This window comes from Blennius ocellaris (assembly GCF_963422515.1).
Source record: "Blennius ocellaris genome assembly, chromosome: 4".
Taxonomy (NCBI): domain Eukaryota; kingdom Metazoa; phylum Chordata; class Actinopteri; order Blenniiformes; family Blenniidae; genus Blennius; species Blennius ocellaris.
In genome coordinates, this window is record NC_137653.1 from 31,429,090 (window position 1) to 31,453,299 (window position 24,210).

The 24,210-nt window shown below is 40.1% G+C and overlaps 1 protein-coding gene across 1 annotated transcript in view; it reads right to left on the reverse strand.

Moving 5' to 3' along the window:
* The window catches only part of grip2b (glutamate receptor interacting protein 2b), a gene marked incomplete at both ends in the record, with an annotated part of 385,376 nt that overhangs the window by 26,787 nt on the left and 334,379 nt on the right, over window positions 1-24,210 (reverse strand). The window contains 2 exons of the mRNA XM_080495600.1: window positions 9,565-9,710; window positions 10,997-11,060. Coding sequence (XP_080351726.1) covers window positions 9,565-9,710; window positions 10,997-11,060 — 210 coding nt within the window. The remainder of the gene's footprint in view (window positions 1-9,564; window positions 9,711-10,996; window positions 11,061-24,210) is intronic.

A 24,210-nucleotide genomic window follows, 5' to 3' on the forward strand; every position in this document is an offset into this window, starting at 1 on the left:
AAAAGTCAACTTTTTGAGAACGGCTCCCAAGGTGGAACTTTTCAAAAATGCTCTGATTCTATTGAAATGAGTGAAAACAACACTTTCTGAAAATGCCCATAGACGCCAGAAACACTGTGCATGCGCACCACTTTGGTAGTAACTAGTAGTTCTGCACATGCTCAGTAGAGCCAATCAGAATAAAGTTTCCTCCATGGTGTCATGTATCCCAGTCTATACTCTCCTGGAACTTGGTACTTTCATTTTGACAGTCACTGTGATAACAATCCAACTTGGTAGTTTTATTTTGGCAGTCACTGTGATAACAATCCAACTTGGTAGTTTTATTTAGACAGTCACTGCAATAACAATCCAACTTGGTAGTTTTATTTTGACAGTCACTGTGATAACAATCCAACTTGGTAGTTTTATTTTGACAGTCACTGTGATAACAATCCAACTTGGTAGTTTTATTTAGACAGTCACTGTAATAACAATCCAACTTGGTAGTTTTATTTTGACAGTCACTGTGATAATAATCCAACTTGGTAGTTTTATTTTGACAGTCACTGTAATAACAATCCAACTTGGTAGTTTTATTTTGGCAGTCACTGTAATAACAATCCAACTTGGTAGTTTTATTTTGACAGTCACTGTAATAACAATCCAACTTGGTAGTTTTATTTTGGCAGTCACTGTAATAACAATCCAACTTGGTAGTTTTATTTAGACAGTCACTGTGATAACAATCCAACTTGGTAGTTTTATTTTGACAGTCACTGTGATAATAATCCAACTTGGTAGTTTTATTTTGACAGTCACTGTAATAACAAGCCAACTTGGTAGTTTTATTTTGGCAGTCACTGTAATAACAATCCAACTTGGTAGTTTTATTTAGACAGTCACTGTAATAACAATCCAACTTGGTAGTTTTATTTTGGCAGTCACTGTAATAACAATCCAACTTGGTAGTTTTATTTAGACTGTCACCATAATAATCCATCTTGGTAGTTTTATTTAGACAGTCACTGTGATAACAATCCAACTTGGTAGTTTTATTTTGACAGTCACTGTGATAACAATCCAACTTGGTAGTTTTATTTAGACAGTCACTGTGATAACAATCCAACTTGGTAGTTTTATTTTGGCAGTCACTGTAATAACAATCCAACTTGGTAGTTTTATTTAGACTGTCACTGTAATAACAAGCCAACTTGGTAGTTTTATTTTGGCAGTCACTGTAATAACAATCCAACTTGGTAGTTTTATTTAGACAGTCACTGTAATAACAATCCAACTTGGTAGTTTTATTTTGGCAGTCACTGTAATAACAATCCAACTTGGTAGTTTTATTTAGACAGTCACTGTGATAACAATCCAACTTGGTAGTTTTATTTTGACAGTCACTGTGATAATAATCCAACTTGGTAGTTTTATTTTGACAGTCACTGTAATAACAAGCCAACTTGGTAGTTTTATTTTGGCAGTCACTGTAATAACAATCCAACTTGGTAGTTTTATTTAGACAGTCACTGTAATAACAATCCAACTTGGTAGTTTTATTTTGGCAGTCACTGTAATAACAATCCAACTTGGTAGTTTTATTTAGACTGTCACCATAATAATCCATCTTGGTAGTTTTATTTAGACAGTCACTGTGATAACAATCCAACTTGGTAGTTTTATTTTGACAGTCACTGTGATAACAATCCAACTTGGTAGTTTTATTTAGACAGTCACTGTGATAACAATCCAACTTGGTAGTTTTATTTTGGCAGTCACTGTAATAACAATCCAACTTGGTAGTTTTATTTAGACAGTCACTGTAATAACAAGCCAACTTGGTAGTTTTATTTTGGCAGTCACTGTAATAACAATCCAACTTGGTAGTTTTATTTAGACAGTCACTGTAATAACAATCCAACTTGGTAGTTTTATTTTGGCAGTCACTGTAATAACAATCCAACTTGGTAGTTTTATTTAGACTGTCACCATAATAATCCATCTTGGTAGTTTTATTTAGACAGTCACTGTGATAACAATCCAACTTGGTAGTTTTATTTTGGCAGTCACTGTAATAACAATCCAACTTGGTAGTTTTATTTAGACAGTCACTGTGATAACAATCCAACTTGGTAGTTTTATTTTGACAGTCACTGTGATAATAATCCAACTTGGTAGTTTTATTTTGACAGTCACTGTAATAACAAGCCAACTTGGTAGTTTTATTTTGGCAGTCACTGTAATAACAATCCAACTTGGTAGTTTTATTTAGACAGTCACTGTAATAACAATCCAACTTGGTAGTTTTATTTTGGCAGTCACTGTAATAACAATCCAACTTGGTAGTTTTATTTAGACTGTCACCATAATAATCCATCTTGGTAGTTTTATTTAGACAGTCACTGTGATAACAATCCAACTTGGTAGTTTTATTTTGACAGTCACTGTGATAACAATCCAACTTGGTAGTTTTATTTAGACAGTCACTGTGATAACAATCCAACTTGGTAGTTTTATTTTGGCAGTCACTGTAATAACAATCCAACTTGGTAGTTTTATTTAGACTGTCACTGTAATAACAAGCCAACTTGGTAGTTTTATTTTGGCAGTCACTGTAATAACAATCCAACTTGGTAGTTTTATTTAGACAGTCACTGTAATAACAATCCAACTTGGTAGTTTTATTTTGGCAGTCACTGTAATAACAATCCAACTTGGTAGTTTTATTTAGACTGTCACCATAATAATCCATCTTGGTAGTTTTATTTAGACTGTCACCATAATAATCCATCTTGGTAGTTTTATTTAGACAGTCACTGTGATAACAATCCAACTTGGTAGTTTTATTTTGGCAGTCACTGTAATAACAATCCAACTTGGTAGTTTTATTTAGACAGTCACTGTGATAACAATCCAACTTGGTAGTTTTATTTTGACAGTCACTGTGATAATAATCCAACTTGGTAGTTTTATTTTGACAGTCACTGTAATAACAAGCCAACTTGGTAGTTTTATTTTGGCAGTCACTGTAATAACAATCCAACTTGGTAGTTTTATTTAGACAGTCACTGTAATAACAATCCAACTTGGTAGTTTTATTTTGGCAGTCACTGTAATAACAATCCAACTTGGTAGTTTTATTTAGACTGTCACCATAATAATCCATCTTGGTAGTTTTATTTAGACAGTCACTGTGATAACAATCCAACTTGGTAGTTTTATTTTGACAGTCACTGTGATAACAATCCAACTTGGTAGTTTTATTTAGACAGTCACTGTGATAACAATCCAACTTGGTAGTTTTATTTTGGCAGTCACTGTAATAACAATCCAACTTGGTAGTTTTATTTAGACTGTCACTGTAATAACAAGCCAACTTGGTAGTTTTATTTTGGCAGTCACTGTAATAACAATCCAACTTGGTAGTTTTATTTAGACAGTCACTGTAATAACAATCCAACTTGGTAGTTTTATTTTGGCAGTCACTGTAATAACAATCCAACTTGGTAGTTTTATTTAGACTGTCACCATAATAATCCATCTTGGTAGTTTTATTTAGACAGTCACTGTGATAACAATCCAACTTGGTAGTTTTATTTTGACAGTCACTGTGATAACAATCCAACTTGGTAGTTTTATTTAGACAGTCACTGTGATAACAATCCAACTTGGTAGTTTTATTTAGACAGTCACTGTGATAACAATCCAACTTGGTAGTTTTATTTTGACAGTCACTGTGATAACAATCCAACTTGGTAGTTTTATTTAGACAGTCACTGTGATAACAATCCAACTTGGTAGTTTTATTTTGGCAGTCACTGTAATAACAATCCAACTTGGTAGTTTTATTTAGACAGTCACTGTAATAACAAGCCAACTTGGTAGTTTTATTTTGGCAGTCACTGTAATAACAATCCAACTTGGTAGTTTTATTTTGGCAGTCACTGTAATAACAATCCAACTTGGTAGTTTTATTTTGACAGTCACTGTAATAACAATCCAACTTGGTAGTTTTATTTAGACAGTCACTGTAATAACAATCCAACTTGGTAGTTTTATTTTGGCAGTCACTGTAATAACAATCCAACTTGGTAGTTTTATTTAGACTGTCACCATAATAATCCATCTTGGTAGTTTTATTTAGACAGTCACTGTGATAACAATCCAACTTGGTAGTTTTATTTTGGCAGTCACTGTAATAACAATCCAACTTGGTAGTTTTATTTAGACTGTCACTGTAATAACAAGCCAACTTGGTAGTTTTATTTTGGCAGTCACTGTAATAACAATCCAACTTGGTAGTTTTATTTAGACAGTCACTGTAATAACAATCCAACTTGGTAGTTTTATTTTGGCAGTCACTGTAATAACAATCCAACTTGGTAGTTTTATTTAGACAGTCACTGTGATAACAATCCAACTTGGTAGTTTTATTTTGACAGTCACTGTGATAATAATCCAACTTGGTAGTTTTATTTTGACAGTCACTGTAATAACAAGCCAACTTGGTAGTTTTATTTTGGCAGTCACTGTAATAACAATCCAACTTGGTAGTTTTATTTAGACAGTCACTGTAATAACAATCCAACTTGGTAGTTTTATTTTGGCAGTCACTGTAATAACAATCCAACTTGGTAGTTTTATTTAGACTGTCACCATAATAATCCATCTTGGTAGTTTTATTTAGACAGTCACTGTGATAACAATCCAACTTGGTAGTTTTATTTTGACAGTCACTGTGATAACAATCCAACTTGGTAGTTTTATTTAGACAGTCACTGTGATAACAATCCAACTTGGTAGTTTTATTTTGGCAGTCACTGTAATAACAATCCAACTTGGTAGTTTTATTTAGACAGTCACTGTAATAACAAGCCAACTTGGTAGTTTTATTTTGGCAGTCACTGTAATAACAATCCAACTTGGTAGTTTTATTTAGACAGTCACTGTAATAACAATCCAACTTGGTAGTTTTATTTTGGCAGTCACTGTAATAACAATCCAACTTGGTAGTTTTATTTAGACTGTCACCATAATAATCCATCTTGGTAGTTTTATTTAGACAGTCACTGTGATAACAATCCAACTTGGTAGTTTTATTTTGGCAGTCACTGTAATAACAATCCAACTTGGTAGTTTTATTTAGACAGTCACTGTGATAACAATCCAACTTGGTAGTTTTATTTTGACAGTCACTGTGATAATAATCCAACTTGGTAGTTTTATTTTGACAGTCACTGTAATAACAAGCCAACTTGGTAGTTTTATTTTGGCAGTCACTGTAATAACAATCCAACTTGGTAGTTTTATTTAGACAGTCACTGTAATAACAAGCCAACTTGGTAGTTTTATTTTGGCAGTCACTGTAATAACAATCCAACTTGGTAGTTTTATTTTGGCAGTCACTGTAATAACAATCCAACTTGGTAGTTTTATTTTGACAGTCACTGTAATAACAATCCAACTTGGTAGTTTTATTTAGACAGTCACTGTAATAACAATCCAACTTGGTAGTTTTATTTTGGCAGTCACTGTAATAACAATCCAACTTGGTAGTTTTATTTAGACTGTCACCATAATAATCCATCTTGGTAGTTTTATTTAGACAGTCACTGTGATAACAATCCAACTTGGTAGTTTTATTTTGGCAGTCACTGTAATAACAATCCAACTTGGTAGTTTTATTTAGACTGTCACTGTAATAACAAGCCAACTTGGTAGTTTTATTTTGGCAGTCACTGTAATAACAATCCAACTTGGTAGTTTTATTTAGACAGTCACTGTAATAACAATCCAACTTGGTAGTTTTATTTTGGCAGTCACTGTAATAACAATCCAACTTGGTAGTTTTATTTAGACAGTCACTGTGATAACAATTCAACTTGGTAGTTTTATTTTGACAGTCACTGTGATAATAATCCAACTTGGTAGTTTTATTTTGACAGTCACTGTAATAACAAGCCAACTTGGTAGTTTTATTTTGGCAGTCACTGTAATAACAATCCAACTTGGTAGTTTTATTTAGACAGTCACTGTAATAACAATCCAACTTGGTAGTTTTATTTTGGCAGTCACTGTAATAACAATCCAACTTGGTAGTTTTATTTAGACTGTCACCATAATAATCCATCTTGGTAGTTTTATTTAGACAGTCACTGTGATAACAATCCAACTTGGTAGTTTTATTTTGACAGTCACTGTGATAACAATCCAACTTGGTAGTTTTATTTAGACAGTCACTGTGATAACAATCCAACTTGGTAGTTTTATTTTGGCAGTCACTGTAATAACAATCCAACTTGGTAGTTTTATTTAGACAGTCACTGTAATAACAAGCCAACTTGGTAGTTTTATTTTGGCAGTCACTGTAATAACAATCCAACTTGGTAGTTTTATTTAGACAGTCACTGTAATAACAATCCAACTTGGTAGTTTTATTTTGGCAGTCACTGTAATAACAATCCAACTTGGTAGTTTTATTTAGACTGTCACCATAATAATCCATCTTGGTAGTTTTATTTAGACAGTCACTGTGATAACAATCCAACTTGGTAGTTTTATTTTGGCAGTCACTGTAATAACAATCCAACTTGGTAGTTTTATTTAGACAGTCACTGTGATAACAATCCAACTTGGTAGTTTTATTTTGACAGTCACTGTGATAATAATCCAACTTGGTAGTTTTATTTTGACAGTCACTGTAATAACAAGCCAACTTGGTAGTTTTATTTTGGCAGTCACTGTAATAACAATCCAACTTGGTAGTTTTATTTAGACAGTCACTGTAATAACAATCCAACTTGGTAGTTTTATTTTGGCAGTCACTGTAATAACAATCCAACTTGGTAGTTTTATTTAGACTGTCACCATAATAATCCATCTTGGTAGTTTTATTTAGACAGTCACTGTGATAACAATCCAACTTGGTAGTTTTATTTTGACAGTCACTGTGATAACAATCCAACTTGGTAGTTTTATTTAGACAGTCACTGTGATAACAATCCAACTTGGTAGTTTTATTTTGGCAGTCACTGTAATAACAATCCAACTTGGTAGTTTTATTTAGACTGTCACTGTAATAACAAGCCAACTTGGTAGTTTTATTTTGGCAGTCACTGTAATAACAATCCAACTTGGTAGTTTTATTTAGACAGTCACTGTAATAACAATCCAACTTGGTAGTTTTATTTTGGCAGTCACTGTAATAACAATCCAACTTGGTAGTTTTATTTAGACTGTCACCATAATAATCCATCTTGGTAGTTTTATTTAGACTGTCACCATAATAATCCATCTTGGTAGTTTTATTTAGACAGTCACTGTGATAACAATCCAACTTGGTAGTTTTATTTTGGCAGTCACTGTAATAACAATCCAACTTGGTAGTTTTATTTAGACAGTCACTGTGATAACAATCCAACTTGGTAGTTTTATTTTGACAGTCACTGTGATAATAATCCAACTTGGTAGTTTTATTTTGACAGTCACTGTAATAACAAGCCAACTTGGTAGTTTTATTTTGGCAGTCACTGTAATAACAATCCAACTTGGTAGTTTTATTTAGACAGTCACTGTAATAACAATCCAACTTGGTAGTTTTATTTTGGCAGTCACTGTAATACAATCCAACTTGGTAGTTTTATTTAGACTGTCACCATAATAATCCATCTTGGTAGTTTTATTTAGACAGTCACTGTGATAACAATCCAACTTGGTAGTTTTATTTTGACAGTCACTGTGATAACAATCCAACTTGGTAGTTTTATTTAGACAGTCACTGTGATAACAATCCAACTTGGTAGTTTTATTTTGGCAGTCACTGTAATAACAATCCAACTTGGTAGTTTTATTTAGACTGTCACTGTAATAACAAGCCAACTTGGTAGTTTTATTTTGGCAGTCACTGTAATAACAATCCAACTTGGTAGTTTTATTTAGACAGTCACTGTAATAACAATCCAACTTGGTAGTTTTATTTTGGCAGTCACTGTAATAACAATCCAACTTGGTAGTTTTATTTAGACTGTCACCATAATAATCCATCTTGGTAGTTTTATTTAGACAGTCACTGTGATAACAATCCAACTTGGTAGTTTTATTTTGGCAGTCACTGTAATAACAATCCAACTTGGTAGTTTTATTTAGACAGTCACTGTGATAACAATCCAACTTGGTAGTTTTATTTTGACAGTCACTGTGATAATAATCCAACTTGGTAGTTTTATTTTGACAGTCACTGTAATAACAAGCCAACTTGGTAGTTTTATTTTGGCAGTCACTGTAATAACAATCCAACTTGGTAGTTTTATTTAGACAGTCACTGTAATAACAATCCAACTTGGTAGTTTTATTTTGGCAGTCACTGTAATAACAATCCAACTTGGTAGTTTTATTTTGACAGTCACTGTAATAACAAGCCAACTTGGTAGTTTTATTTTGGCAGTCACTGTAATAACAATCCAACTTGGTAGTTTTATTTAGACAGTCACTGTAATAACAATCCAACTTGGTAGTTTTATTTTGGCAGTCACTGTAATAACAATCCAACTTGGTAGTTTTATTTAGACTGTCACCATAATAATCCATCTTGGTAGTTTTATTTAGACAGTCACTGTGATAACAATCCAACTTGGTAGTTTTATTTTGACAGTCACTGTGATAACAATCCAACTTGGTAGTTTTATTTAGACAGTCACTGTGATAACAATCCAACTTGGTAGTTTTATTTAGACAGTCACTGTGATAACAATCCAACTTGGTAGTTTTATTTTGACAGTCACTGTGATAACAATCCAACTTGGTAGTTTTATTTAGACAGTCACTGTGATAACAATCCAACTTGGTAGTTTTATTTTGGCAGTCACTGTAATAACAATCCAACTTGGTAGTTTTATTTAGACAGTCACTGTAATAACAAGCCAACTTGGTAGTTTTATTTTGGCAGTCACTGTAATAACAATCCAACTTGGTAGTTTTATTTTGGCAGTCACTGTAATAACAATCCAACTTGGTAGTTTTATTTTGACAGTCACTGTAATAACAATCCAACTTGGTAGTTTTATTTAGACAGTCACTGTAATAACAATCCAACTTGGTAGTTTTATTTTGGCAGTCACTGTAATAACAATCCAACTTGGTAGTTTTATTTAGACTGTCACCATAATAATCCATCTTGGTAGTTTTATTTAGACAGTCACTGTGATAACAATCCAACTTGGTAGTTTTATTTTGGCAGTCACTGTAATAACAATCCAACTTGGTAGTTTTATTTAGACTGTCACCATAATAATCCATCTTGGTGGCAGTAGAATGTCCGTGTTCTCCCAGTGCTAATATTCGGGCATGTTGTTTCGTAACATTACGAAAACAAACAACAGCCCCAACTCGTGGCCTGGCATGCAAACGACATCGCTCTCGGTGTTTCTACCCTTGCCATGGAAGTGGATATCGTTTTCAAAAACGTCACTGTGTGAACGTGAAACTTTAATGAAACGAAAATGCAAAAACAATGCGTCTTCACTTGAGAGCGTTCTTCGACCTGCCTGTCGATTGGGCTGCGTACACGGAGGACAGTGGACTCACCTGAGTTGTCCTCGTCTTTGCGGATCTTCAGCTTGACCAGCTCCTCGCACTGCTGCAGGATCTGCTCGGCGTCGTGTCTGGAGCAGTTCTCCAGTCGGATGTTGTCGATGGCCAGCAGCTTGTCACCAGGCTCCAGCGTTCCTGTTCTGAAGGAGGGAGGGTGAAAACAAGAGGCAGACGGAGAACAAACTTTCTTCTTCAGAGATCAGCCTCCTCTGTCTTTCTGGGGTCCAACAGTTTGATCAGAGGTGGAAAAGCGTGAACAACTAAAAATGTGTACTCAAGAAGATCTACTGCTACCGTCCTGAATTATACTCAATTCCAATAGTACAAATGCATTTTATGATGTTTATATGATGTTCCTCTATAATATTAATGTTTGCTGATTTTATAATGTGACCATGTATAGCAGGACTCTTCAACTCTATTTTTGGGAGGGCCACATTTTCAGAAAGCTCAGGACCCGGGGGCCGCACAATTCCCTGAGCTATTATTCCTGATCTCAACCTGACACATTCAAAAGTCTTTTATTTTGGTACATGGGGAAAAAGTACAAATCACTGACTTTATACACATCATACTGTTTTTGTTTTGGGACAAAGGCTGTTTCAGCCCATAAACACATATTTGAAACATCTGAAAGATTATGTATGTCTTTCTGTATAATTGTGTAAATTCTGACATCTCTACTTGTAATACAAATCCCTTTCTTTCAAGCATTTTAAAATGTCTTTCTTTTTTTTAATAAAAAAAAAAAAAAAAAAGTAAACAGAAGTGATCTGCGGGCCGGTCTGATGTCACCCGCGGGCCGGAGTTGGCCCGTGGGCCGCCAGTTGAATAGGCCTGATGTAAAGTGTATTTGGGTATTTTGAAAAGAGCTATACAAATAACTGTTTTTAATAATTCATGTTTATTATTATAATTATTATGACTACTATTACTATTATTATTATTGATAATAATAATGTATCTACAATAATGATGCATAATAATTGAAATAAGCAGATACAAGGTCCAATTCACCTATATAAAATCTATCAAATTAAAGCTCATTTCTCATGCAAGGAACATTATATTTGGCCCCTTTAAAAAAAAAAAATTGACTAAAAAGTGATTTTATGTAAACAGAATAACCTTTGTAATAATAAAAGAAAAATCTAATTATTTGAATATAATTCAAATTCTAGGTGAATTATACTCTTATGAATAGCAAAGTAGTTGTTTAAACGTTGGAAAGTTCACTTAAATGTGAGTAAAATGACTGGAAATATAATCCTCCTATCTCTGAATTACAGTCGTAAATATTTGAATTTCTTTTTATTTTCACCCCTGATTTTTGTGTAAAAGACATTGTTTACTATACGATGCATAGTATTATTACTATTATAGTGTGTGAAAGGTAAAATATAATTAAAGTGATGCTGTGAGTTACCTGTGAGCCATGCTTCCTTTCTTGATGTCCGAAATAATGAGCGGCTCGCCGGATTTCTTACTGGCTGTGGAGGGAAAAGAGAGGAATTAAATAAAGATCCGAACCAGAAGCTGCAAAAACAACAATCATAAAAAAATAAACTTAACACATTAACTACTGTTGCGGCAGAATTTCTCCACCAGTAGATTCTACCAAAAAAACTCGGTTGATATGTAAACAAGGATCGTAGAGAGAAAAACTAAAGTGTGATTTAGTAGAGGTAGAGCTTGGAGTCATCGACATACAGAAACGTGGGTATAATTTATCTGGATGATGTTGCAGAAACAAAGGCAGATGATGAGAAGCAGAGGACCGAGGACAGAACCCTGTGGAACACCTGAAGTCCAAGATTACAATGGAAGCTAATAGAAAGGATATCTGTTTGAAATGTAATGTAATCCCATTTTAAAGGTTCTAATCACCACATGACTCACAAAAAGATTCAAAATGATGATTCATTCAGAAAGACTGAGCTTGAAAGGCACAGACAAGCGGGTTTAAGGATATAAAGTCAGTGTGTGGAGTCAAAAGGAGAGTACAGCTAGAAATCTACAATTCTAACCAGTTATAATAATGGATAATAGTCGGTGGGCTTTTTTTCTAACCTTTATTTTACCAGAAAAACCTTCTTGAGCTTAAAAATCTCTTTTCCAAGAGTGTCCTGGCCGAAACAGGCAGCAGTATATGAAGGCTCCAGACAAAACAAACACATAAAACATATAAGGAAAATGTCAATACATTAAAAAATTCAAATTTGCTATTTCTTTGCTAAAATTAAGTCCATCATTCAAAACATCTGCAGACAGAAGTGTCTGTCTCCAAGTCGCTAATCAACTTTTAAGAGTCCAGTGACGTCCAGTACTTCTGCTGCGAACATGATTAAAAACCAGTGGAACTGCTGTTGGAGAAGTAGCACAAGCAAGAGTAGTACGCGAAGTAGTACTAGTACTAATACTACTAAGTATTAGTATTAGTAGTAGTAATGGTGGTAGTAGTAGTGCTAGTTGTAGTAGTACTAGTCATAGTACAACTAGCCGTAGTAGTGGTAGTAGTAGTATTAGTCATAGTACAGCTAGCAGTAGTAGTGGTAGTAGTACTAGTAGTAGTATGAGTATTGATAGTAGCAGGCCCGCCCCTCCCTACACGCAGAACACGCGCTGTGCGTAGGGCCCCGCGGTCCATGGGGGGCCCCATTTTGCGCAAGTGAATTGAATTTCCCTCAATAAAGTATCATCATTCTCTGCAAATGCGCAAAGGATGTGCTGCATTTTGCCGAGAGACGCGTAGAGCACCGCCACCAAGTCAGCCCGAGGCAGGAGAGAGAGAGAGAGAGAGAGAGAGAGAGAGAGAGAGAGAGAGAGAGAGAGAGAGAAAGAGAGAGAGAGAGAGAGAGAGAGAGAGAGAGACTTGACTTTACCACAACGTTTATTGAGGCGTCATTCACTCAATGTGAGTACAAACATCACACAAACAACAACACTCAGGATGGGATCAACACATAAAAAAAGGATCAACACATAAAACATCTTTGTGGTTAAAAATTAAGGACCAGGCTTCCTCCGCTAACCACACACAAGACCCCCCCTATGGTCCAGACCCCCTTGAAGTCCTCCAGACCCCCCACCAAAGTACTGTAGAGGTGCTCCACTCTGAGCCGCGCTCCCACGAGCCTCCTCAGCATCAGCTCTGGGTCGACGCATCCTGAGCCTCGCATCTGGTTCCTCCGCGTGATCCAGATGCTGAGCTTCGCTTGGCCCACTAGAAAGTTTGTCAGGGTTCCCACTCTTCGCTGAGCCACCGAGAACTTTGGGCCAAAAATGAAAAGTTCCCTTGTGAACGGCAGGCCCGGTTCATCCCCCCACTGCTTCAGTAGAGTGAAGAGGGGGGCGAGCCGGGAGCAGGACAGCCACAAATGCTCCAACGTTTCCTCCTCCGGGCAAAAAGCGCAGGGGCTGTCGGACCTTGGGTCAAAGTGGGCCACATGTCTGTTCGTGGCCACGGCCCCATGCACCACCCTCCACTGGAGATCCGTGCAGCGTTTCTCAATCGGAGGTCGGTACAGGGACCTCCAGCTGCCTTTGGGAGACGACCCCGGGGCCAACACACCTGACCACCTGGACTCCGGGGTGGCAGCCAGCGCAGCTCTATGGTGGACTTTAGTCACAGTGATGGACAGCTCCTTCTTTGTCACTGTGGCCATTGTTGGCAAGATGGAGAAGGACAGAAGGGTGCCAGCTGTTCCCTGCTGTGCTCCTACAGCCTGCACCGACAGTGGAGGGAAGGGCAAAGGGCGGACAGGTGGACTCACTCCGCACGTCCCTAGGGCTTCTCTGAAGCGTGGGGGGAGCCCTCTCCGGACCTCCTCCAGCAGCTTCTCAATCAGCCGCTGAGACCTTATCCCAGTCTCCTGGCTCAGCTGGGCAGCACTCTTCCAGCCTCTCTCCGTCCGCAGGTCGATTAGTCTGGTCACCCCTGAAGACACCAACGCCCGTCTCACCTGAGCAGATTCCAGAATGTCGCTCCTGACCACAGGATAATGGAAAAGCGGCTCTTCTCCTGCACGACCGCATGGTTCCTCTCGGGAGATTGACAGCACTGAGCTCCACGCCTTCAGCACAGAGCGATAGAACCCAGTGGTGCCTGTCAAGTCGACCCCTTTGAGGTCCAAGAGGAACAGGTGTTTGTCGTAGTCCAGGCCCCCCACTCCATGGAGCAAGACGGCCGCCAACTCTGCCCACAGCGGATGTTGGCCATAGAGCAGGCGCTGCACAGTCTGTAAGTGGAGTGCGACCACACGGCTGGAGACATCTGTCAACCCCTGTCCTCCCTCATCCACCGGAAGATAAAGAACAGCCAGTGGAAGCCCCCCCAGAAGAAGTCCACCAGCTTCTTCTGTATCTTCACCACCACAGAGTCCGGAGGCTGCAAGACGGTGAAACGGTGCCACAAACAGGAGGCAGCCAGAGTGTTGACGACCAGAGCCCTCCCCCTGTACGACAACTGGGGCTGGACCCATGTCCATCGAGACAATCGGGCACTCACCTTCTCCACAAGGCCGTCCCAGTTTTTCGCTTGGAACTGATCGTCTCCCAGGCACACGCCCAGGCACTTAATCCCCTCCGTGCTCCACTGCAATCCTCCAGGAAGGATGGGCCTCGTCTGGTGGACCCACTGACCCAACAGAAACCCCTCGCACTTGGTCCAGTTCACCTTAGCTGAGGAGGCACGCCCATAAAGAGAAAGTTTTTGTTCCACGGTGTCCGCGTCCTCTTGTCCCAATACACAGATGGTGAGGTCGTCTGCATACGCTGCGAGGTGAAGGGGCTGCGATACCTGTTCCACCGTAAGGCCTCTCAGCCCCCTCCTGAGCTGGTGAAGCAGGGGCTCAATAGCTAGAACATAGAGCATCCCAGAAAGAGGGCAGCCCTGCCTGATGCCCCTCCGCACCTCCACAGGTCGACTCAGCCCTCCCCCCACCCTGAGCAGCACCGTAGCCCCTGCGTACAGTGTTCCGATCCAAGCCGTGAAAGCTGCAGGAAAACCAAACGCTCTCATGGTGTTAAAAAGATAACGGTGGTCCACTCTATCAAACGCTTTCTCTTGGTCTATCGACACGAGCCCAAGGTCCACTTTCCTCAGTTTAGCAACTCCAATGATGTCCCTAATAAGGAAAAGGCTGTCCATGATGGTACGTCCAGGGATAGAATATGTCTGTGTCTGGTGGATTATAGAGTCTAGACTGTCCCTCAACCTGTTAGAAAGCACCTTCGCCATTATCTTGTAGTCTGCGCACAACAGGGAGACTTGTCTCCAGTTCTTTAAAAGTGTCAAGTCGCCTTTCTTTGGCAGGAGCGCCAACACTGCTCTGGTGCAGCTGCTAGGCAGTAGCCCCCTATGCAGTGCAGCAGTAAAGACAATGTATAGATCAGGCCCCAACACAGTCCAAAACTTTTTATAAAACTCAGGGGGGAGACCATCGATCCCTGGTGCCCGTCCACCGCTGAGTTGTTGTACTGCAGTAGTCATCTCCTCCAGAGTGATGGGAGAGTCCAGAGCTGTGGCCTGAGCCTCCTCCAGCTCCGGCAAACCTTCTACTATCTGTCCCTGACAGTCCGCATTGCAGTCACTGGCCTCGAACAGTTCAGTATAGAAGGCTATAGCCTCCTGTCTCATCAGTGAAGGGTCAGATGTAACCTCCCCATTGGCCAGCCTCAGGTGCATGAGGTCAGTGCTAGTCCGAGTCCCCCTCTCCAGGTTGAAAAAGTACTGTGTCGGTGAATCCATGCCTGAAATAGCTGTCATCCTGGTCCTCACCAACGTCCTTTTGGCCTTTTCATTCATAAACCTCCTTAGTGCCCCCCTCCTGTCTGACAAGGCATCATTGCTCCCAGTTCCCATAACGACCCCCTCCTCCAAGATGGCCACCTCTTGCTCCAACTGCTCTAAACACTCCCTCTCATTCTTATGGGTGTTCGCAGTGTACTGCTGCACAACAAGTTTAATTTGGCTCTTCCCCACCTCCCACCACTTCAAGGTGTTTTCAAAATCTGCTTTCCTGAGTTGCCACTGCTCCCAAAAGTCCCCAAACGCCCCGACAAAAACCCTGTCCTGCAACAGTTTCACATTCAGTCGCCAGTAGGGGCAGCGTCGCGCGCGACCCGGCACACAGTACTCTGTTACCACCAAATGGTGGTCTGAAAAACCAATGGGGATGATTTGAGATGTCTTTACTTTGTTACAGTGTGTTTGATTAGTGTAGAGCCTGTCCAGGCGGGCTGCACTTACACTGCCCCCCCCCCCCCCCCCCCCCCCCCCTGACGGGCCCTAGGGTGGCACTGCCTCCATGTGTCAATGAGATCGTTCTCCCTCAGTACACTATCCAACAGAGAGGCTACCCTTGGGTGAGGCTCAACACTGTTCCTGTCCAAGGGATGGATTGTGCAGTTCCAAGCCCCGCCCACAATCACCACAGAGTTACTATTGTAGTTTTTAAGCTGCCTGTTCAGTGACTGTAGTAGCTGTGCTCTATGAACTGGTGAACTATGTGCATATATATTTATAAATACAAAATGTGTCTCTCTAATTGTGGCCTGCACCACCTGCAGTCTACCTCCCTCCACCTCCAGGTGATTGGCTCCTCCCAAAACCACCCGATCTGAACCCATGACCGCCACTCCTGCACTCACATTAAAGCTGTGACTCATGAACAAAGGCCCTGACCAAACCCCCGCCCAACTCGTCTCATTATGTGCAGTACTGTGTGTCTCCTGTAGGAGTAACACATCAATGCGTTTAAGTTTCATGAGTTGAGCCACAGCCGCCTGCCTCTCTCGATCTCTACCCCCATTAATGTTGAGCGCCCCCACTCTAAGGCTCTCCATAGAAGAAAGAGGATAGAATACAATAGAAAAACCCACGTAAAGAAAGAGACCCCACTGTGCACCAGCCATTATAACAGTTCAGAACTCCTCTTCCCCACTCTGTCCTTTTTAATCCTACCCACTAATTTTGACAACCTATACCTTTTCTTTTGGCTCAGTTGGTCAATGCAGTCAGAGGCTCGTGCTTCACTTGAAGGTGGGATGTTGTTGAAATGAAAAAGAAAAAAACTTTATGATGATGATGATGATGATGATGATGATGATGATGATGATCAGGGCCGCCCCTGGCCAAGTGGGGGCCCTAAGCAGGATTTTATGCACCAGGTGTTTAATCAGGGTGGAAGGTGATCAGCTGTTGGGAGCGTGAAGAGCAAAGGAGGCTGCCTGAGATCACGTGATCAATCGAACTGGTGAGCTGCACGGATGATCACTCATCAAGTGAAACTAAAGACGACTGCCGGTAAGATATGGGGTTGTATTTGTGCCAAAATTCTGAGCGAGCGATGGGAAAATTTGAGCGCAAAAAAATTAATTGTGCAGCACACTAATAACATTTTGAGGAAATATTTAAATTGCGCAAAGACAAACTTGAGATTGCGCTCAAAAATCATTTCTGCGCTCAGATTCTTCCTCTGCGTGCTCAACCTCTCTCTCTCTCTCGCGCTCAACCTCTCTCTCTCTCGCGCTCAACCTCTCTCTCTCTCTCGCGCTCAACCTCTCTCTCTCTCGCTCAACCTCTCTCTCTCTCGCTCGCTCAAATCTCTCCATGTCCGCGCTCAAGTTCTGCTGTGCGATCGCTCAAAATGTGCAAAGCCCAAATGTGACAGACACGGTTGTCCACCAATCACAGAAGTTTGGGGCGGGTGTTGAACTCTGATTGGTTGCTTCGGATTCTGGAAGTGCCTCATAACCAACGAAGAAGAAAAAGAAGAAGAAGAGGGAAAAACAAACTGCGGGGGAAAACATGTTGTAATCCAGGATCATTATCTTTAGTTTTCCTTATTTCTGTTTTCCCTCGCAGTTTGTTTTTCCCTCTTCTTCTTCTTCTTTTTCTTTGTCGGTTATGAGGCACTTCCAGAATCCGAAGCAACCAATCAGAGTTCAACGCCCGCCCCAAACTTCTGTGATTGGTGGACAACCGTGTCTGTCACATTTGGGCTTTGCACATTTTGAGCGAGCGCACAGCAGAACTTGAGCGGAGGTGGAGAGATTTGAGCGAGAGAGAGAGAGAGAGAGAGAGAGAGAGAGAGGTTGAGCGCAGAGGAAGAATCTGAGCGCAGAAATTATTTTTGAGCGCACAATCTCAAGTTTGTCTTTGCGCAATTTAAATATTTCCTCAAAATGCTATTAGTGTGCTGCACAATTATTTTTTTTGCGCTCAAATTTTCCCATCGCTCGCTCAGAATTTTGGCACAAATACAACCCCATAGTAAGAACCCATATCCTGGATTGCTGCACGGACATTTGGTGCCGACGCTGCATGTTGCGTTCAAGTGCGCTCGGAAAATGGTGTTCTTCCAACACACTTTCACTGTGGGTGTGGACAGTGACAGATTTGGCCTAAATGGTTTATTTATCTCAGTGTAGTTGTTGTTATTTGGGTAAATAAAGCTGCTACATGTATGTGTATATATGATATGAGTAATTTATTATTGAAGAAAACTAATTATTGTGGTAAATTATACTTGATCCTCTAAAATGCACTTTAAAGAATGTTATGCATATTTATATTACATAACATTTCATAATTATATTTTATACTGCTTACTGCTTATTAAATACCAGCATGATTATTTAGGCTAAATGATTAATTTGGAAATTGTTGATAATTTGACTCAAACAGTTTGTATTTTAAAGTAAATGTTTACGATTACTATAATTGTGATGTCATATTTCTGTAATTTTGTTTGATTGAAGTGTTTATTGTATTTCATCTTGTATAGTTACACTGGTGTTTGTTTGTTTAAGGTCTTTCACCTGCATAAAATAAATGAGGGAAAGAGGCATCTTTGTTAGCTTTGAAGAACTTAGAGGAAAATACTCTCTCCCAAACTCCCACCTTTTTCGTTATTTTCAAATTCGTGATTTTGTGAAATCTCATAGTAAGGGTTTCCCTAGAATAGACGACACAGACGCTGCTATAGATAAAGTCCTCAACCTATCCTTAACACATAAGGGAGGTCTATCCAAACTGCACTCCTTAATAATAGACAACAAAAATGATCGCGTGGAGAAAATAAGGAAACAATGGGAAAATGAACTGCATAAGAACAAAAGTGTGGATGTCTGGAATGAAGTGCTGTTTCAAATCAACAGTGGCTCCTCTTGCAGCAAACTCAACTTGATACAATTCAAAACAGTGCACCGCTGCTATTTCACCAATCATAAGCTCTCCAAAATGTATCCCGGTGTGAAAGATCAATGTAATAGATGTCAAATGTCACCTGCAGATATGACACACATGTTCTGGTCCTGCCACAAGCTGAGAAATTACTGGTCGAATATTTGTTTACACCTCGCAGACAGTTTAGACATCCTACTGGCACCGACTGCCGAACTGGCTTTATTCGGGTCATCTAATGACCAACTAAGCGAGTCCGCAAGGTCTGTGCTTTCTTTTTCTACCTTGATAGCTCAGAGACGAATCTTATTGGAATGGAAATCAACACCTGCCCCAAAATCTTCACAATGGTTGAATGGCCTTATGTCCTTCTTAGATCTAGAAAAGATCAAATATGATCTGAGAGGTCAAGGTTCTACATTTTATGTTTTGTGGAGCTCCCTTATAAACCACACTAAATCTCTTAAATCACTTGAGTAACTTCGGCTAACGAGGGTCCAGAACTTATAGCTTAAATCATAGCATATAGACCACATTTGGCGTTTGTTTTTTGCTTTTGTGCTTTTTTTTTTTTTTTTTTGAGCGCTACCACTGGCACAAATTATACAAACAATATTGGTACTTATAACATAAGTCTTATAGCATTAGGGGGGAAAAAAAATCCAAAACAAGCAAGAGTAACTACCCTTGTTTTCTGTCACCTGTGTGTACAATCAATGTGCTTGACAAATAAACATGGTAAAAAAAATAAATAAATGAGGGAAAGAAACTAAAAGCCTCATGATTTGGGAGTGGATCCCAGCAGAAAATCTTCAGGAGTGTGAGAAGCATGCACACACAACGCCAGGACGTAACAGTAGTACTTGTAGTAAGAGTGGTAGTAGTACTAGTAGTGTGAGTATTAATAGTACTAGTAGGAGTAGTAGTACTTGTAGTGCTAGTAGTAGTAGTGCTAGTTGTAGAACTACTAGCAGTAGTAGTGCTAGTAGTAGTAGTACTAGTAGTAGTAGTAGTACTAATAATAGTAGTAGTTGTAGGGATATTACTAATTTGAAATAGAAATCTTTAGCAAGTGTTACTGGACCACAGTGATCGTGTTTCTTTTGTTCTTTGTGGATAATTTCACTCAATAAACTCAATATCTTACTCATAACAATAAAACTAGAATAGTTTTCATGGCAGATAATAAAATAATCGTTTCAGTCACAGTCTGCAGTACACCCGTGCAGTCACTAGATGGCAACATCGCACTGTCTTCTGTTTGCACTGCAGCAGCAGGAATTATTATTCCATGAATAAACACCGTCACTCAACTGAAGCTCCTTCACATTCCTCTGAAAAGCTGCAGTCGCTCATAATCTACCCGTAAATAACCAGCAAGTTCAGTGTTTTGTTTACACAACGGACCTCAGAGCCACTGGAAATCTAACTTTTTGGAATCCGTTTTTAGAAAACACTTGTCCTCCATTGCCATGTGGGTAAAAGCATAGCTGCATCCCGAAACCATTGTTTTCTAAATACTCATTTGTACAAGTAGAGTTGATTTATTCATCAGAAAATGATTGATCAGTTGATCTCCTGTTCCAGTTTCAGCTTTGTCAGGAAAGCCTGAAGGATTTGCACCACAACAATGGTGAGAAAATACAACTTAAATTACCCGTGATTCCACTTCACTACCTTGAAATGGCCGGTGTGCATGATGCTGCCGCCACCATGCTCGTACCCCAGGGCCATTCAATTGAACATTCACTGGGGCCGGACTTTCAGACTCAGGATATGAGCTGGGGATGAGCAATGTTACCCATTTAAAATAAACCCAAGCAGAAAAGATAACAAACATACTGGATGTTTATTAATGTATTGCCAAGTCCAAAAGGACATAAACACAACAGAAGAGCAGTGCTTAAACTAAACCTGTGCTGAAGTACTGTTTCTTTAAATTTTAGATTTCAAACACATAAACAAAAAACACATTTTGATACAATACAGTACAAGCACATGTTAAGGTGCATGTAAACATAAAAACAAAGTGCAGATTAGAAACAACATCTTTGGTTTTGGTCGCATCTGAAAGTGCATAAAAAAGTAACGTGCTTAACAGCAACTTTTCAGAATTGAGGTATTTTTCTTCTCTTGAAATAACAAAAACAGAGTTTGTACCTGTCCAACCTGTACCTAACTAACCCTGGTCTCATCTGAGACAGTCACATCTTGAGTGCATATACTGTAATAAAAAAAAAAAAAAAAAAACCATGGGCACGGTGAGTTACTATACCTTTAAAATGAAATAAAGCTGACATCAATGTGTATAAAAAAGTGCAACTAATTGAAACAACACGTTAAAAGAAAATAGCCACCTAAATACACGAAACTACATTTTGTTCCTGCTATAGCACACTGCTTTGTTGCACTTAACATTAGGCGTTACATCCCAACTTATGTAGACGTGTGTGTCACACTTCCCCAGTGGATTTTTCTAGTGGGAGAAATGACACCTGTTGTTTTGACCCAGAGCAGGAATGTTTGGCTCATAAGAAGTCAATGCAAGCCAAAGGCAGTGGTTCAGAGTCCTGTCAGTCAGAGAGCAACGAGAGCTGTTTGTTTGATCATGTTCACGTGTGAAAAGCTTGATTCACATGTGTATGTTGATCCAAACATACAAAGCTACTGCAACTTTCTAAATGTGGGGGAACTGGTGCACATTGACATTACACCAGAACCTTGCAGGTCCATTGCTGTGAAGCTCGTGAGCCATGGCTTGTGATGACTGCACATCCACAATCTCCAGTGTGAATTTCTCTTCATCAATAGAGGGACCACTTGCTTTGCTCTGGTGGACAAGTCCTGGTGTGTTGCAGCAGTGAAGGGGTTTTTGGCAAAGCTCATCACATCTGTGGGCATCGAGTCGACTGCTAAAGTTCTCTTTCAAACGTGTCATCAAACGTGTCATCAAACGTGTTATCACGTCAGTGATTTGCAAAGGGGATGAGATGCATTTGTGCAGTGTGGGAAAATGCAGCATTCTCCCAGTGCTTAAGTCAGTTGTAATAATGTCCAGTTTGACTTGGAAGGCACCCATCTGTTCTACAAGATCAATGACAGTTTTATCCCGACCTTGCAGTCCCACATTTAGATCATTAAGATGCCTCAATATGTCACACTGAAAGCAGACATCAGTCATGAAGTTGTCGTCCAATATTTGAGTTAAATATGTTTTCGCTCTTTTTAACTTGCTGTGGAGGAGGAAAGCCGCTATCTCCTCCCCGAGATCACAGAAACGCTCCAGTGCTTTGCCTTTGGAGAGCCACCTTACGTCGTTGTGCAACAACAGGTCCTGGTGCTCCGCAGACATCTCCGACAACAGCTGGCGAAATACGCCATGTCGGAGGCTCGATGTTGAGCGAATAAAGTTTATTATAGCCGTCACATTGTCCATTGTTGTTTTAAGATGAGCGCTTAGTTTTGTGCACAATACAGTCTGATGCACAACACAATGCAGGGTTGTCATCTGAGGCGCAACAGCGGACCAACGTGCAGCCAAATCGCTAACTTGTCCAGCCGTAGATGGAGCCACATCCATAACAAACATGCACACGCGCTTCATGTCCAGATCATTATCTTCAAAAAATTAGGATATTTTTTCAAACATTATTTCACCTGTTGTTTGTCCATCTAATGGCAATAAGCCCAGCACTTCCTCTTTGAAAACTTTCCCGTCAAAAAAACCGACGTACATGTGTCAGTTCTATTTGTAGACTCGTCTGCTGCTACAGCCATATTATCAGCTTTTCTGAGCTCTCTTAGTCGCGTCTCGAAGACGTCTGTGGCGAGAATGTCAAGCCTGAGAATGTTGGCCGTGTCAGACAGGGGTACCTGTTTGATGGCACATGTCACACTCTTAACTTTTTCATCGGTCAAGACTTCATCCACGACAGCCAACATGCAGTCCTTCACAGTTTCTGAGTCTGTGAACGGCCTCTGTTTCTTTGCCAAGATCCATGACACACGAAGGGAAGCTGCTGTGGCCCTTCCCTGAGCTGTGCAAGTCTGCTTCATTGTAGTACAGCACCAGTTGTAAGATGCAGTCAAAGTCTGAATTTTAGCCGCCCTCTCATGAGATCCCTCAGGAAAGTTGGTCCGAAACGCGCCATGTTTTTTTTTCCACGTTTTTTCTTTGGACATTATAGTCTTTTAGCACTGCAACGCACTCGTGCGTAGTAAACACATTGGTGTGGCGTTCGGGCTTGGTGGTAAAATAAGTAAATACTTGTCTGTCCATGCAGGATTGAACCGGCGGTTTTCCTTGCCGATTTTTCGTTTCGGGGTAGAAAAAGACGTGCTGCGATTTGCACCTGTATAGAAGTGCTAACACTAAGTTTTCAAATGCGCCGCCTCAACAACACAATGCATTGTGGGTTAGTTGCTGGGTTACGTGTTGCATTCAATGTTTGTAATAATGTAGGAATTTAAAGAAGAACATGTCAGCGTTACTAAAATATGTTTTTCTATACTTCTCGGACCCGAGTCATTCAGCGGTTGCCTTCGGGCCACTCGAGGGTTGCTTTCCGCCGCATGTGGCCCGCGGGCTGCTAATTGAATTGGGCTGTTCTACCCTGTAGACTGGATATAAAGTGTTTTTTTTAAAGGTATGGTAGAGGATTTTCTTCTTCTGGGTGGATCATCAAAATAACTGGTCCTCCCAATTGTCAATCATTCTGGTGATATATGACGTAAGCCCGTCGTACGTGCTCGTCCCTGCGCGCAGCTCACTCCACACGGTTCTCATCATGCCGGTGGCCGACCCCACGCATTATTCTGGGACATTTTTACACAGTTTCACCCCCTCTGGTGCAAATCTTCTTGTAAAGTGAGCTTATGTGAGCGATGCCGACTTGTGACTTGTAAACAGAGCGTGCACGAGGAGAACTGGGCTCGTGCACGTCTCTCGCACGCGTTTTAGTAGGCGTTCCGTCCCGGGAGCAGGTACAGCGTTGCGCATGCGCATTTTTTTCAAACGGTGGAGAGGGCGGTTCTTTCCTAAAATTCCTGAAAATCCTCCTGTATACCTTTAATAGAATCAAATGCACATTCATGGCCAAAAAGTAGTTTCATCAGATTTGTACATGTTTTTCCATGTTTCAACTGTGTTAGAAGCTGCTTTTCATCTGTTCTGTCTTTCCTCTAGGCATACAGAAACAAATATTCCCGCAGCTTCTTTCATCCTCCTGTTTGCCTCTTAACCAGTTTTCTTCTGGATTTCTGAGCCAGTCCTTGGTAACGTCACCGCCGCGCTTCCTGACTGTGCTTCTCTTCCCTGGACATTGTTTGGGACAATTTTCCACATTTCCACATGTTTTCTATCCACTGTTTGTCCAGCAAATGTGTAAGAAGACATAACTACAGCAGGGAGGATGAATCTGGCCGACTCAGCAGCCCACCTGTCACACAGTGTG